The sequence below is a fragment of the Antrostomus carolinensis genome, unplaced genomic scaffold (genome assembly GCF_000700745.2).
Source record: "Antrostomus carolinensis isolate BGI_N321 unplaced genomic scaffold, ASM70074v2 scaffold3403, whole genome shotgun sequence".
NCBI lineage: Eukaryota > Metazoa > Chordata > Aves > Caprimulgiformes > Caprimulgidae > Antrostomus > Antrostomus carolinensis.
Window position 1 is genome coordinate 5,837 of NW_010304313.1, and position 14,712 is coordinate 20,548.

The window sequence follows — 14,712 nt, forward strand, 5'->3', positions numbered from 1 at the left end:
CAAACAAAGCATTACCTGAAGCTCCTGACATGATTTTTCTTCCCCAGATTTATACATAGTGCAACAAAAACAGTGACATGAACACTTGATTGAGTAGAGATTGAAATCTATATTAGGGGGTGAGACTAGTCAAGAAACCAACAAAATGAGCTGGATGCCTACAAGTTTCAAAGGAGGGATCTCATACACATATTCCTCTCCCTCCTCCAAGTCTTATTTTGTAGTATTGCATTGCATTAAAAAAAAAAATCCCCAACCAAAAATACTGAGAAAGGTGTTTATTTGCTGGGTAGACAATCCAGCTGTTTTGATGTGAAACAGCTCCTTTTTAAAATAAAAATATTTAAGCTCACATTTTGCATCTTACTGTTAGAAAAGATTTTACAGCATCATACTTCTACTTTTCCTAGTAATAATCTCAATGGTCAGGTCAATATTATAAACTCGCTGATACTGTCCTGTCACACACAAGTAATAAAACATAGTAATGAAATAAATTCCTCTCTGCAAATGAGTTATCACAAGCCTTGCTCTCTTTAGATTTAAGAACAATTTTTTTTAGCTTTATATTGCTACTTACTCACATTTAGCAAGGACATCTATTCATTTAAGTCTCCCACTCTCCCCACAACACAAAAGCAAGAAGTTTTACTAAACCAAGCCCACCAATTCCAGACATTTTTCCCCCAGGGACAGGATGAGTGAGAACAAACAGGATGTGTCAGATCTCAGTCACACTATGCCAGTGCAGTGCTAGATAATCACTGAGGGCAAACTACAGAGGCTAGAGAAAGTAAACCACAAAAATCTCAAGTTACTGTAGCTGTGTCACCAAAATAATGCTGACCCAGTTATACCAGGAGAAATGTGCTTTTACTAGTGCTGTTTATTCCAGTTGTGATACAAGAAAAAGGCAGTCTGTGAAAGCATAACCTTGACAGGAAAAGTTTCTCCTGCACTACAAGGGTTTTCCCAGGATAACACATTGCCATTCTTATACTACAGACTAGGCAGCACCTTTAGCCCAGGGCCACATGACTCCAAGAGTTCTTAACACATAAAAAAATTTAAAAGCCTAAGAAAGAAAGTAATACTATAACGTAAGAAGTTGGTTTTTTTTAAATTACAAAAAGTCCAAGCATCTAATATACCAAATAGCAGAGAAACTGGTATATTTACAATGGTATTCCTGCATTTTGAAGCCATGATTAACATTCAGACATCCACTATCTAAGCACATTCTGACAACACTAAACCCTACTGACACCATCTCACTCTACATAATTTTCACACATTTTTTCCACTTGCCAGTCCCTCCTGAATCACAGAGCACCACACAACAGTACGGTCAGCAAAGAGCTGAGCATCAGTCAACCTCCAGAAGAGAACTTCACGCTGCAGGACAGCATCTTCTCATAAATCTGACATACAGGAAGCTGAACCTGGGCCCTCCTCAACAAAGATAAGCTCTAATAACTCAGTCTAGTGTGCCATGAGGTTCAACTTACCTATGGGGGTCTACAAATAATGCACAAAGGGTAACCTGTACCGCAGACAGACTGGTGGACAGTATCAAAGACAGAAGCCAACAAGTTTGGTGCCAAATGTCAAGAGACAGAGACATTGTTCTGACTGTTTTTCCTTGCAGCTGCTAGCACCAGCCATCATCAACTTCCACACTGTTATTTTAGCTCCCACTTTATCAGACACCACACACTTCAATGAGAGTTTCTGCAAAAAGTCATGTATTCCTGATGATGTCAGAGCAAACAGAATGAAAACTGAGCTGAAAATAATAAAAATCACAACCTGTACATGGAATTTTACACTGCAAGGCAGAAGCAGTGAAGAAGGTGAACTTTTGTTGGTTCATGCACTTAAAGTGTAATCTTTAATGTAGCCTATACTGTGAGGTTAAGCTGCACTTACACAAGACTAGAAGGGCTGTATTTTGGATTGTAAAACTGAAAAAAAAAAATTAAAATTACTGTCTCAGCAGCCAGATGAATAAGAACCTAAAAAAAAAACCAAACCAACCCCTAAGCAACCAACATGGTAACAAACCACTGCTGTGCTGAACTGAGAACTACAAACTACAACAGTCACTCTTCCAGTATGCCCTAAAACAAGATTATCTCTTTCCCAGGAGTCTCCCTTATGCTCTGAACAGAGACAAATGACTTTGCAACTACCAGAAATCTTTACAGATTCCAGCCTCCTTTCTCCAGAGTTATATTTGATCATTTAAAAAAACCACCAACACAAATGTGTAATAAACAGTCTACTTCACATCTAAGGTGATCCTACAACAGATTGTATAAACTAGGATTGCTAATTACTCTTTTTTTTTGCTCTGGCCTACAAATGTATATTCAGACACGTATTAGTATCTTATGAAGATATTTTTATAATCTGAAGATTGATCTCATATGGTACAAATCTTCCTGAACAGTTGGCATGGTTTATACATATTGCATGATCACTGCAGTGAGTAGTGCCAGTCAAAAACATGAAATGCTCCTTCTTCAGTCTTCAATTTACACTCACGTCAGGAATAAAGGAATTTATTACTTTACCATATCAAGTGTCACTTTTGTTTAATGCAACATGCAACAGATTAATGAAAAAGTTGGGATTTTAAAAAGGACAACTATAACCTGAAAATAAGGCCCTGTGGGTTTTTTTACAGTAACTAAAGACCTCAGGAGTGTAGAAGCAATACTCATAGCTTCACATGTTTTTAAAATCATGAAGCTTTTACATAGCTTCATCACGTTTTTAAAATCATTTAGTATAAAAAAAAGACTCAATTTTGCATGACAGGTGTCTATAAATAGCACATGAATGTTAAGACAGCTGGTAGAAATAGTGACTTTCTTCTAAAAGTTTTAATGGCAATAATGAGTGTGGAACTGTCAAATTAATTTTAGGTCAGAGGTTTCAATTGCAAATCTAAAGATTTTGTTGTCACACTTAGTAGATCTGTTACTACCAAAAGACTAGCAGTTACAATGAAGAACCACACAGTGGGACAATGCTTTTTAATATAGTTTTCTTCAGAGAGTTACTTGTGCCATTACAACACCCCTTTCAGAAGTGGCTTTTCTTAACTGTTTTCTGTTTCTTTCTCTCTCAAGTGAGTGCAGGAATGGAGACTACATGAGGAGCTCCATACATGTTGCCTCTTTTCAATACTAATATTTCTAAGAAAAATACTGCCCACAACTATACCAGACAGGGTGTATCTCCACTGCAGCTACACGAGGCAATGGTTAACTTGGCTCAAGTGCTGCTGCTGCAGGTAGAAATGTGAGAAAGCTTCTTCAGTGCCTGCTACTGTCCCAAACTGCAGCCCCTGCTTCTGTGCCTATCTGTGTTTACCTAAAAGTTTACCACATACTTTTTCTTGTGTTGAAAAATTGTTCTTTTCTTCCCAGAAAATGCAAGTTACTAAGTAAAGCATACTGGGTTTAAGTATGGATTATAAACCCAGATAAACTGCAGTAAAATAGCAGAAGCTGAAGATACTTGCTAGCCATAGTAAGGGATCTGGCTTTAAAAAAAGTTTGCCTTACACTACACAAGAAAGACCCTCCGAACCAAAGTCACATTGAACCACAAAGAACCAATCATAGAAAAAGCAAGTATTTTAACTTGAATAAAAATTATATTCAAGAACAGTTACAATGTAAAATTTTCTCACCTCTGTGCATTATTTTATGCTTTTCTCTCAGATATGTGAGTCCTTTTATTACCTAAAGATAAAGAAGAAAAATAATTTACGAAAAAAAATGAGATGTATGCTTTGTCTGTACAAAAGTTCCAACTGAATGTACAGTCCCAAAATGTAATCACTCCAAATCAGTATTTTGTTTTAATGTGTATCTCCAGCTCAGACTAGAAAAATGGAGTCAACCAAATCCTTACTGGATGTTTGGCATACAGAGCTTGTTGCACATGAGATATGGAAAGGTAACATTAAAAGTTTTTTAATGAAATGTTAATTCTGTTCTTATCCAGAAGCACCAGTTGATACAAAAGCAGAAAATCAAAGCAAACACAATAGACTGTGTTACTCATTCCAGTGCCCTGAGCTACCAAACAATGACATTGAACAAAGACTGGTTTTTAAAATAAAGCAACACATTTAAAAATCTGGTAATATTTCTGCCTCCCACAACCTTCAGTTGTGAAGTGGTGGCTTCCTGGATCTGGCATTACCACACTGAGACACAAACGTGCCCACTCCCAGCCTTTGAGAGCGACGGACACACTTACCGCAATGCTAACTTTGCCCAGGATCTGCTCTGGAATTCTTCCAGCCTTTTTCAGTACTTGATCCAAGGAGCCACCATCCTAATAATAAATGTTTGAATAGTCAAGCTTTAATCAAATTACTCTAAAACATTTTCAACAGGACCGTAGTCTGAAGGATAAATTTAGTGAGGAAAAAAGTGTTGCTTTTCATGTTTGATTTAACATCATTATGGTGCATATCTGAAGAAAAATAAATCACTTCTCAGTAGGAATCAGTCAGTTTTATGTTTATTTTAAACAAACATTTGGCCAGTAACAACATCCACTCAAATAAACTCTTCACACAATGATCTTCCATCCTAGCATTTCCATGGTTTGGCTCTTGTTAAGGAAACACTGTCCATAAATAGCTGTCAACCAAGCAGTAGGAATTTTCCAGATTTCTGTAACTTTCAGTCCAATGCAATAGCATGCTTTTTTTTTTTTTTCTCTTGTCACAACCATCCCATGATACTCTCTCCTCCTCCACAGACTGAGTGAGGAGGATTGAAGCAGCATAGAAGATTTTTATGATCCTGATTACGGGGATGAAAATTCATCACGCTAAAAGAGACAAGAGTTCTCTTCCTGAATATGATGTGTGCTAGTGGCACCCCATGATCATAATTAAACCCAGATCCCTGTTCCCCTCATCTCCCAGATGAGATCCTACAAGAGAAAGTTCCCCTCTGTTAGCTCTGCATATCTGGGGTGACTCTGTCAGCTTACAAGGATGGAGGGTTGATTTGGCACAGCTCTCCAAGAGCCAAAATAGGAAGAAATGTTTTAACGTTTCATGGTAACTAACAGTCCTGCTAATCTTATTAGGTTAAATAAACTGAATGCATGCACATACACCCCCAGCAAAGTCAAATATATTCCACTGTTGCTAAGAGCTTCTGAGAAGGAAAACTGTAAAAAAAAAAAAAAAAGAAAAAAAAACCCTACTTATTTTTAGCAACTGATGCAACAGTAGGCTTGTGTGTTAAGTTCTAGATTCTCTAGAATAGAGAATATACAATCAAAGAAGAAATTAGAAAGTTATGTCTCAAATTAAAAAAAAAAAAAAAATCCTGTTGTCCAGATCAGCATTTGCCATCTCCCAATACTGAAAACAAAAATCCAAGTTGAGAAAGTAATTGCCTTCTGCCTTAAACTCTCTTGAAGTTTTCATCACCATTTATCCATGTAAAGAGAAAAGCTAGAATGCAAAGTTGTATTATTTGAAGACTGAAATCTAAAACTCTTAGGAGAAGTATATAAATACTTACTTGATCATGTATTTTTGTAAAAAAAAACCACACCCACACACACCACACTTGATTAAAAATATACCAACAGAAAAAAGCCTATATAAATCTCTTGTATAACCAGTCTGATTTCTGGACAGCTGCCTCTGCTGAGACGCTGCTATATAACACAGATTTCATACAGAAAAAAAAAAACCATTCCCCTCCCTGAGGACTGACTCCAATCCTGGAAGAGGCTGAACACAATTCAGTTGTCCAGTGTTGGCTGCAACTTTCAGTGTCTTCCAGGAGCAGACTCCAATCCTTTTGCCTGTTAAATACCTGCTGCTAAGCAAAATGATGCTGTGACTTTGAATTTATGTACCTAAAAATATCAAACACTCAAATCTTCAAGTTCCATGCCTTTTCCACCTCCAACTTCTTGTTCGTATTCATACTTATGTTTTGTAACTCACTGCTAAAAATAAGAATTTTGACTGGCAGTGAGTGAAAGATACAGGCAAAAAAAACCAATGGGGATTCTCATCTCATCTTTTATCCAAAAGGAGACCAAAAATTTCCACCTAAAGATCCTCATTAAGCCAACAGCTTAATGGCTTAATTAAGACTACAATTTAAATAATCTACTTTCTCTATTTCTGATCTTATTGATCCATTGCCCTATACGTAAAAATCTTTTATCCAGTCTGACTTAGACCACATTCAGCCCTGAAACACCAAATTTCCTATTGCCTTCTCTCAGACTGAAGAGATGTCTCCTGTCAGAGCTGTCATTCCCTCCTTAGGAACTCACAAACCCTGATCACTCTTGTTAATTGTCAGTGACAAATAAATTGAGATTCTTTAGGCCTTTTATTTCTATATACAATTATATACCAACATCATCTCTCTTTTGGCTCACATTAACATACGTGCTCTTTAAGCAACTTGCAGATGTCCACATTTGTGACATTTAATAATGAATTCTGAAACAATACCCAGGTTTTTTTGACATCTATTTTCCTATTTTTCATTATTCTTTTCAATTTTGAGAACCTAACTTCTTTCCCAGTAGTCATTTGTATTTTAGGGTGCACACACCTTCTATTTGGCTAGCGCATGCTTAAAAACTGGATCATGATAACCTGTTCCTAGGCAACCATCGATTTCTTCTAAAAATTTCAGTAAGAGAAGACTAGAGAAGCATTAAAACAATCACACGTACTTTCCAGAAAAAATAAGGCTGCTCTCTAAAGAGACATTTTTTTCAAGGAAAAAATAAAAAGGTCTTCAGATTTATTGTATTTCATATTGTTAAAAACATCCTCTACTAAGCAAGCGAGGAAAAAAAATTTAACTGACCTTTCATTACAGAAAATTTACTTTTATTGTTTGGCTCCATATGGTTAGAGAAAGGCAAACAGATGTCAAGAGGAATGTGTATTTTTCTATTAAAATGAAACATAGTTTAAAGTATTTTTTGTATTAAAAAAGTTGTATGATATCCTTCTGGGCTTGTTCCCTTCCTGTGCACTATTCTTTATGTTTGCATTTTCTGTAAAATTTGAAAAAAGGAGACAAAACATGGATTCATCTAAATAAGAATAAACTCAATTCTTATTATCATAGCTACTAAGAACTACACAGCTGTAGTATCAGTGATCTGGTCCATTCTGCAGAAAAACAACACTAAACCCAAAAGAGAACAAGTGCCTAAGTGGGAGAATTGAGTAAATATTTTTAAACAAAACAAAAAGGACCATGGATAAAGGAGAAGCAGTTGGGAGGCCACAGTTGTACAGCTTGGACTTCTACAGAAGAACAGATACTGGAGAAGGGGATAAAACAGATTGTATCAATCCCAGCCTCAGATTTGCAAAGTCTGAAACACAGCATTTGATTCTTTATTCATGCAGAAAGGCCTTTTGTTAACATAAGTCTTGTAGACACTCAGGTTTTGCATGAATAGTTTGTTAATAACTTGAAGCTAGACAGATTGATATGTACCTACCATATGTTCCATGCAAATGCTGATTTCTCCATCGCTGTAAAAAGCTCCATAGAAGCCCACTATGTACGGAGAGTTGCACTCGTGTAGAACTTGCAGCTCACGAATGATCTGGTTTCGAATAGCTGGCTTGATCTCTAGATGAATTAACTGTAAAATAATCCACTCTTATTATTTCCTTAGTGGCAAAGGAACAGGTTGTTCAGAAGAGGTTTTCAATACCTAGTGGAATAAGGACCTGAGCAGCCTGCTCTGATCCCTTAGCTGACTCTGCTTTGAAAAGGAGGTTGGATTATGTGACCTCCGAAGCCCCTTCCAACCAGAAGGATTCTATGACTTCACTGTAAAATAATCCATCCTTATTTTCTTAGTGGCAAAGGGAAAAAGAAAACACTACAATACAGCATGAGCAAGTTGAAACATCAGCACCCATGAAAAGGTGGGATTTCCATCTCTTCTTTTCACACAATACTTCTCTATCAGAAATTTTCTGTTCAGCACATTTTCTTCACTTACCTGTTTTTTTATGGATAGTTCAGAAAATTAAGCTCTAAATGTTGAAGAAAATCAATAAACAAGTATCTAAAGGAAATGTGTCAAAGACACTGATGCAGAAGCAGCTGCTGAAAAAATATCTCCACAGGTGTTTGTTTGCAAAACCTTAGTGGAAGGAATGAGTTGGACCTCAAATTAAAAACTCCTTAAACTGAATCTAAATCTAAAGGGGAGATTACATAAAGTACTTTGTTCCACTAGACTGTTTCTCTCACACAATAGAAGTGCACTTCTGAGAAAGGGAAGATTAAGAGATATTACAGAAATCAAATTTTACTCAATATATGAAAGAAAATTTTATTTCAGCAAACATCTCATCTGCATCAAATATTAATGATTTGGGGCAAAATTTCCAGTTAAACCCACAGCAGGTAAAAAGAAAAAAAATCAATTAAATTGATTTAGTTCAAGAAAATCTCAGTAATAAGTATATTTCGTAATTCTCACACCTCAGAAGGGGGCATTTTTCTTTGCTTCTCTTCAAACTGTCAGTGTACTGGGCACGGTTTATGTTTAAAATCAGTACACTTATTTATACATACATGTATTTTCCTTTAATTTTGCTGAACATGGTAGAATACTTTTCTTAAAAAAGAAATACCTCAAGTCTTTCAACTTCTCAATTTAAAAAAAAAAATTAAAATAAAAATGAAGTTTTCAGTGGAGTATAAGAATGGGACGTGGGATTTGAACGTGACCTGGGTCTTCAAAGGCTAGGTTGTTTCCCATGAACCACAGCAGCCTGCCTGCCATCTCACCCAAAGGTCTATGTCCCAAGATACTGCCTTGTAACAAGTGCCATCCGTGCAAGGAACTTTGCTCCTGGAAGGAAGAGGCACGAGGTACCCAAATAATCAAGCAGTATCAGAGATGCATTTCCCTTACTGTATTTGGATCCCAGGGATACTGAGACAGTGAAAGCTCCTCACAAACAAAACAAGAATGAAAACACTTCCATTTAAAAAAAAAAAATCTCACTTCTCTTACAAACTAGGTCACAACTGCTACTGGTTGTAAAGCACAAAGCTGAGTCACTGAAAAACACTCTCTCCAGAAGGACAAGTACCTTTTTGCACAGAAGCCACCTGCACCCCATGATAAAACTATAAAACAGGAGATGTCACTGTACTCCAGTGTATTCCCTCATTCTCAGGTTTTTTGAGTTCTCATTTTTTCCAGTATCATCCAGAGGCCCTTTTCTGGTCTGCAGCTGTGAAGGAGGATCTTAGGACAGGTGATATCTTTTCCATTCCTCTAAAATTACAGCCCAGAATACAGAATATTGTCACTTTTCCCTAATTTATATCCCTTTGGTAACTTACTTTAGACTTTCTTCTACTCATTAGCAAGTCTACTCCATTTTCTTTAAAAGATATAGACTCAGTCTATATCAGTATTTGTCAAAGTGGGGAAAAAATATGCAAAAGAGGGAATGAATGCCTAGACTTTCATTACTAACATTAAAAAATTGAGAAGTTTAGGACAAGCAAGTGCAACCCTTCCTACTTTCTGAAACACAGAAGTTTCTGAGAAAGTTGACATTAAACCGTCTCTTTTCATGTGCCAACACAACTTATTTCTTGAAATAAAGTCACTGTATTTCATCAGAGACAACCTCCTTAATAAAAGTCATCCCTAAGTTCCTACTTTTGAGGCACCCACCTTTCTTGCCATTATGAGACCAGAAGGCTTGTGAGACACTTTGAAGACCACACCACCATTTCCTGCTCCCAGCTCACTGATCTTCTCAAAGTCATCATCCTTCAGCTCTCCAACTTTTTGTTTCTGGGTAAGGAAAGCTTCGAGGCGCTTCCGTTGCTGTTCATCCAACTCTAATTCTTCCAGCTTCTTCTGAAGTGCTTCCAAATTTGTCCTGTACAACAGAGAAAGATTATTAAGCTGGTTGAGTTTACCCAGGATTGTTGGAAGAGGAAGAGCGATAGAGCATTGAGATAAAAGATTAAATCCACTACATTTTTGCACCTATATATGTTATCTACAAGGAATCAACTTGTACAATCATTCTTATGAGAAGCACATATCAGAACTCTGATTTAAGGAAACAGGATTTTATTCTAGATAAAACAATGACAAACACAAACAGATGAAACCCAGTTTCCCCATCTTTGAGGTTCTGTCCAAATTCATGCATGATACGTTTCACTGCCTACAGGAGTGGCTTCATGACTCGGCAGTTATGATCAGAGATCTCATGAATCACAACAGATCACTCCACGCTATTTTTGGTTTCACATTTTCAAGCATTGTGTTGTAATTTCCTCCAGAGTTTGTCTAAATGTTTTATCTACTGATTTTCACATAACTATATAACTAATAATCCATTCAGAAGCTTCTTATTTAGGTATCAGTAAAAAGTTATCAAGCACAGCCAAATGTGCATTAAAAACAAGGCCACTGGAAATACAGGAGTGGAGGTTTTTTGTTTGTTTGTTTTAGTTCATCTGTGCAAAAGAAACAACCCAAAGGTTTTCAGCTCACTTTTTCTTTTGTTTAAGTCCACATCTACTAGAAATGTAGATTTAACATCATTAAGCAATACAAAACTTGAAACAGTAGTTAAATTTGGAACTACAGAACAGAAGTACAGTTTCCCAGGAAGGTTCTTTTTTAATAACTTCAGATCCTATGAAAATGTTTCATTCCAATAATATGACAATTTATAAGCTCATTTAAAATTTCCCACTTCCAATTGCAACAATAAGTTGCTGCAAGAGTAAATATTTAACAGCAAGTATCTGTTTTGCTAAGCCAAATATAATGCAATGTTCCCAGGGAATAGAGAGTTGCTAGGATGAAAAACCTGAGGAACAGAATATATTTATTCAGAGCCTAAACCACTTCTCATTAAAAAAATAAATAAAATTAAATTTAACCCATAATCAAGAAAACTATTTCTAGTCATCACTTCATAAAACACCCACTTTCAAAACATGCTGTGCAACGAGAAATCCTCTGAATTCCCAGTAAGGTGCTGGTCAGTTGAGTAGATACAAGGTTGATTCTCCAAGAAGCAATGACAAAAATAAAACACCCACTTTCAAAACATGCTGTACAACGAGAAATCCTCTGAATTCCCAAGTAAGGTGCTGGTCAGTTGAGTAGACACAAGGTTGATTCTCCAAGAAGCAATGACAAATGCCCCAAGACTCAATGGAAAAACAGAATTATAGGATGAAACCCTCAACTCATTCATGAGAGGGCCTGCACTTCTGTCCTATCCTAGCAAAAACCAGGACAACTTCCAGGTAGGATAACAATCTTGGTTTGACTGTATGCAAGGTTTAATCGAGGCAAATCAAAATATTCACAGCTCTTCCTTACTACACAACCACTCTTACAACTTCAAGTGATAACGTTTTCCTACTTCATTTATCAGTTTAAGTATGGTAGACAGGATGCAATTGCTAAGCTAACTTAGGAAGTTATAATGCTTAGAAGAGCTAAACAGAGGAAACAGAATGAGACCTTTGATGGAAAGGGGAGTTCTGTTCTGTTTGTCATTTTGCTGCTTTTAACAGTCCAAGCATAAGATTATCAAGCAACGCTCGTGAGTTGTTTTTTGTTTCACAGAACACTCACCCTGGGCAAATGTAATTTGGCAGTTCTGCTCAAAACCAGAACAGTCTTACACAGTAAATTTTGTTGTGCTTATTCTACTGCAGTTATACTACCATAACTGTCTATTTTAGTATGGAATAATTTCATTCTGGTGCAGACACTTCATTTTCAGGCTATCCTACAAAGAGAAACATACTCTTATTTCTATCCTTGTACCATGCTTTATTATCAGTATAATCACACTGGAATATAACCATACAACAAATATCCTGGAGTATCCAGGATGAGAAATTTCCCTGTGCAGATAAGCATGGCTTATAGGAACATACAAGTTAACATGACTTAAAGACACTGTTTTAAAGATGAACCATTAAGGCACATTTTTGAAATCTAATTTCTAAAATGCCAAACAGAAAGCAGATTCATCACTGGATTATTTTTTTCCCTTCAAATGTGCCCAGTAAAGCAAACAAATCCCAGCCTGAAGTCAAAGCAATACCTGTGTTTTCTAGAACACAGCTGAACTAGCTTTTCTTATACTATGATCACAAGATAAAAATTGAAGCAAAGCCAAGCAGCCCTTTACTTTCCAACAATAAACTCCAGAACGATGAATGCTGGACACAAACTCTGTGTTTTCCCCTAGAAGAGGAGGTGAAGTGCTGTGGTTGGTGACTTGCAAGGCAGGGAACAAGCTGCTTGCTGGCTCAGGCTGTTTGCTCTTGCAGCAGTCTTGAACAGCAATAACCCCTCTACACACACTTGACAGATACAATTAAAAAAATACTGATTTTATGTATGTTAAACATTAGGATTTTTAGGAAGTACAGATCATTTTTTATGCTATAAAACCCTATACAACTAGCAGAAATTAGAAACAGATCTCTGCAGTTTTTAGGGCCACTTATCAAGACAGCATCCTTCAAATAATTCTTAACATTAGAAGCAGAGCAACTTTATAGTTCACATTCAGTCATTAAAAATACAGGTTTTCATGGTGCCTCTTACCTGCTTTTACCCTGTGCCATCAAAATCATGACTGCCTAGAAAATCTGGCCTACAAAACATACTAAATTATGAAGCAGTTTTATTGGATGTGATGTTTGCAGAGACAGATCTATTATTTTGTATCACTGCTTTAAAGAAGTCAGGACCACGTAGACAAGAGCTCAGCATTCACTACCTGGATCTCTCTTTTAAAAGAGCCCAAGACAAGTTAGAGTGTAAAAGAGAATTTGAAGGAATATCTGATAACTTAACAGTAACAGTTTTGCTGAATTAACTTAAACATCTCTGAAAAACAAATACATCAAAATCTTAAACATAATATTTTAATACTGAATGGTGTTTTGATATATATTTTGATATATTTTCAGAGAGGCACAGCAAGCAACACAGACTATAAACTCTGCACACAGACTTAATGCCAAAATGGAACCAAGCTCTCTCCCCCAGAAAGTCTGACTTTAACAGGACAGGTCGGTTTTCTTTGAAAAATCTGGTCCAGTAAGCTGCACCAAGAAATGATCTTTATCTTCATTTACAAGTTTTGAGAAGGAACTCGCTGTCATTTTAGGCATTGCTGAAGAAGGCAGGGTTGCTCATTTGGAAAAACAAAGAAACTAGAGACACAGGAACAGGATGCAGCATGGCTTTTCTTGCTGTTTTGCAGATAACAACTACTTTTTTGTTTTCTCTCAAGCAGAAGAGGTTTTCTGGGTTTGGGGACAACACAGAGATGCTTGAGCACATGACTTGGAGCAGACAAAATGCTAGTGTGATGAAACAAAACACCCAGTCATGCTGATGCTTTTGTAAATTTGCTGGGATAGCATTTATCACATCTATGTTAGTCTAATGTACGTCTGTATAGAGAATTTTTTTTTAATTGCTCGTTTTAATCTCAATAAATCTGGCATTCACATAAAACTCAGGCATTTCCCTGCTTGAAAGTATAAACTATTGTTGAGGTCCTTCCTCAAACGCTAGTCAGAAAATTCCAAAGGCTTTCACAGATGGAAAAGTACTGGTCCCATCAATCTCAGCACATCAGGTTTCTCCATCTAGAATGTGTCCACCAGCAAAATCATCAGAATGTTCTAAGCTCTATAGGTAAAACCTTCCTTACATGCAATGACTTGCAAGACAATTAAGTTCTCGCATCTCACTTGAATTTTTCAGAACCAATTCTCTAATTGTAAATTAAATTACTCGGAAGACTTTTTGCAAAAGATATTAAATGAACAAATGCATTGGCAGAATTACTATTCAGAATTAACATCTCCAGTTGGTTTTACGATAATTGAATGACAGATATCAGAACTGAATTATTTTTTCATTATGGTCCTTTGCTTGAAGCACTAAATACTAAATTTCAAATGTAAACAGGTAATTTTTTTTTTAAAAAGAGTATTTGCGTCATTAAAATTGTTGGTGGTAAACTACTCTCAGTATTTCTAGGAAGCAGAACTTTGATAGTTTCAGTTCTGAACTCCAACTACTGCAGGAACATGAACACTAACTACCCCCTGACCACTAACTATGACTGTTACCTGGACCCTCACCATACAAAAGGACAACAGCCAAGTTGCAGTGCGAAGCACATACAGAAACAGGTGGATAAATAAATCACTGCATATGAAGTTGTACAAATGAAACTAAACCAAACACATGGAAAATACAGAAGAGTCAGTTCATCACGAGGACACCATGAAAACATTAAGGAAGCTGTGGTAGCTAAAAGTAGCAGCATGTTAATATCTGCCTCCTCCAGAAGGAGCACTACTAGTTACTTAATCTTATATAAAACTTTTATTCAGAGACAAAGATTCCTATTAAAATTCATCACCATTACCTGCTGCAGTCTTGGAGTTGTTTTTTCACTGTCAAAGCACTATGCCTTTGCCAGAGTTCCATCAAAGCAGGAAATCATCAAACCACCTCAGTGCTTCACTGTTCCAAGCACTCCTCTAAAGCAACAGGTTATCATTTAATTTATTGCTATCGGTTTTAAAGCCAAGCACATACTAAACATACTGCACTAGG

The 14,712-nt window shown here is 36.5% G+C and overlaps 1 protein-coding gene across 1 annotated transcript in view; it reads right to left on the minus strand.

Annotated features, from left to right (window-relative positions):
• The window catches only part of LOC104522175 (dual specificity mitogen-activated protein kinase kinase 1), a gene marked incomplete at its 3' end in the record, with an annotated part of 18,589 nt that extends 3,937 nt beyond the window's left edge, over positions 1 to 14,652 (minus strand). The window contains exons 1-5 of the mRNA XM_010164395.1: positions 14,522 to 14,652; positions 9,751 to 9,961; positions 7,537 to 7,683; positions 4,279 to 4,356; positions 3,704 to 3,755 (exon numbers count right to left, since the gene is read on the minus strand). Of these exons, the coding sequence (XP_010162697.1) occupies positions 3,704 to 3,755; positions 4,279 to 4,356; positions 7,537 to 7,683; positions 9,751 to 9,961; positions 14,522 to 14,583 (550 nt within the window). The remainder of the gene's footprint in view (positions 1 to 3,703; positions 3,756 to 4,278; positions 4,357 to 7,536; positions 7,684 to 9,750; positions 9,962 to 14,521) is intronic.
• Positions 14,653 to 14,712: the final 60 nt, after the last annotated feature.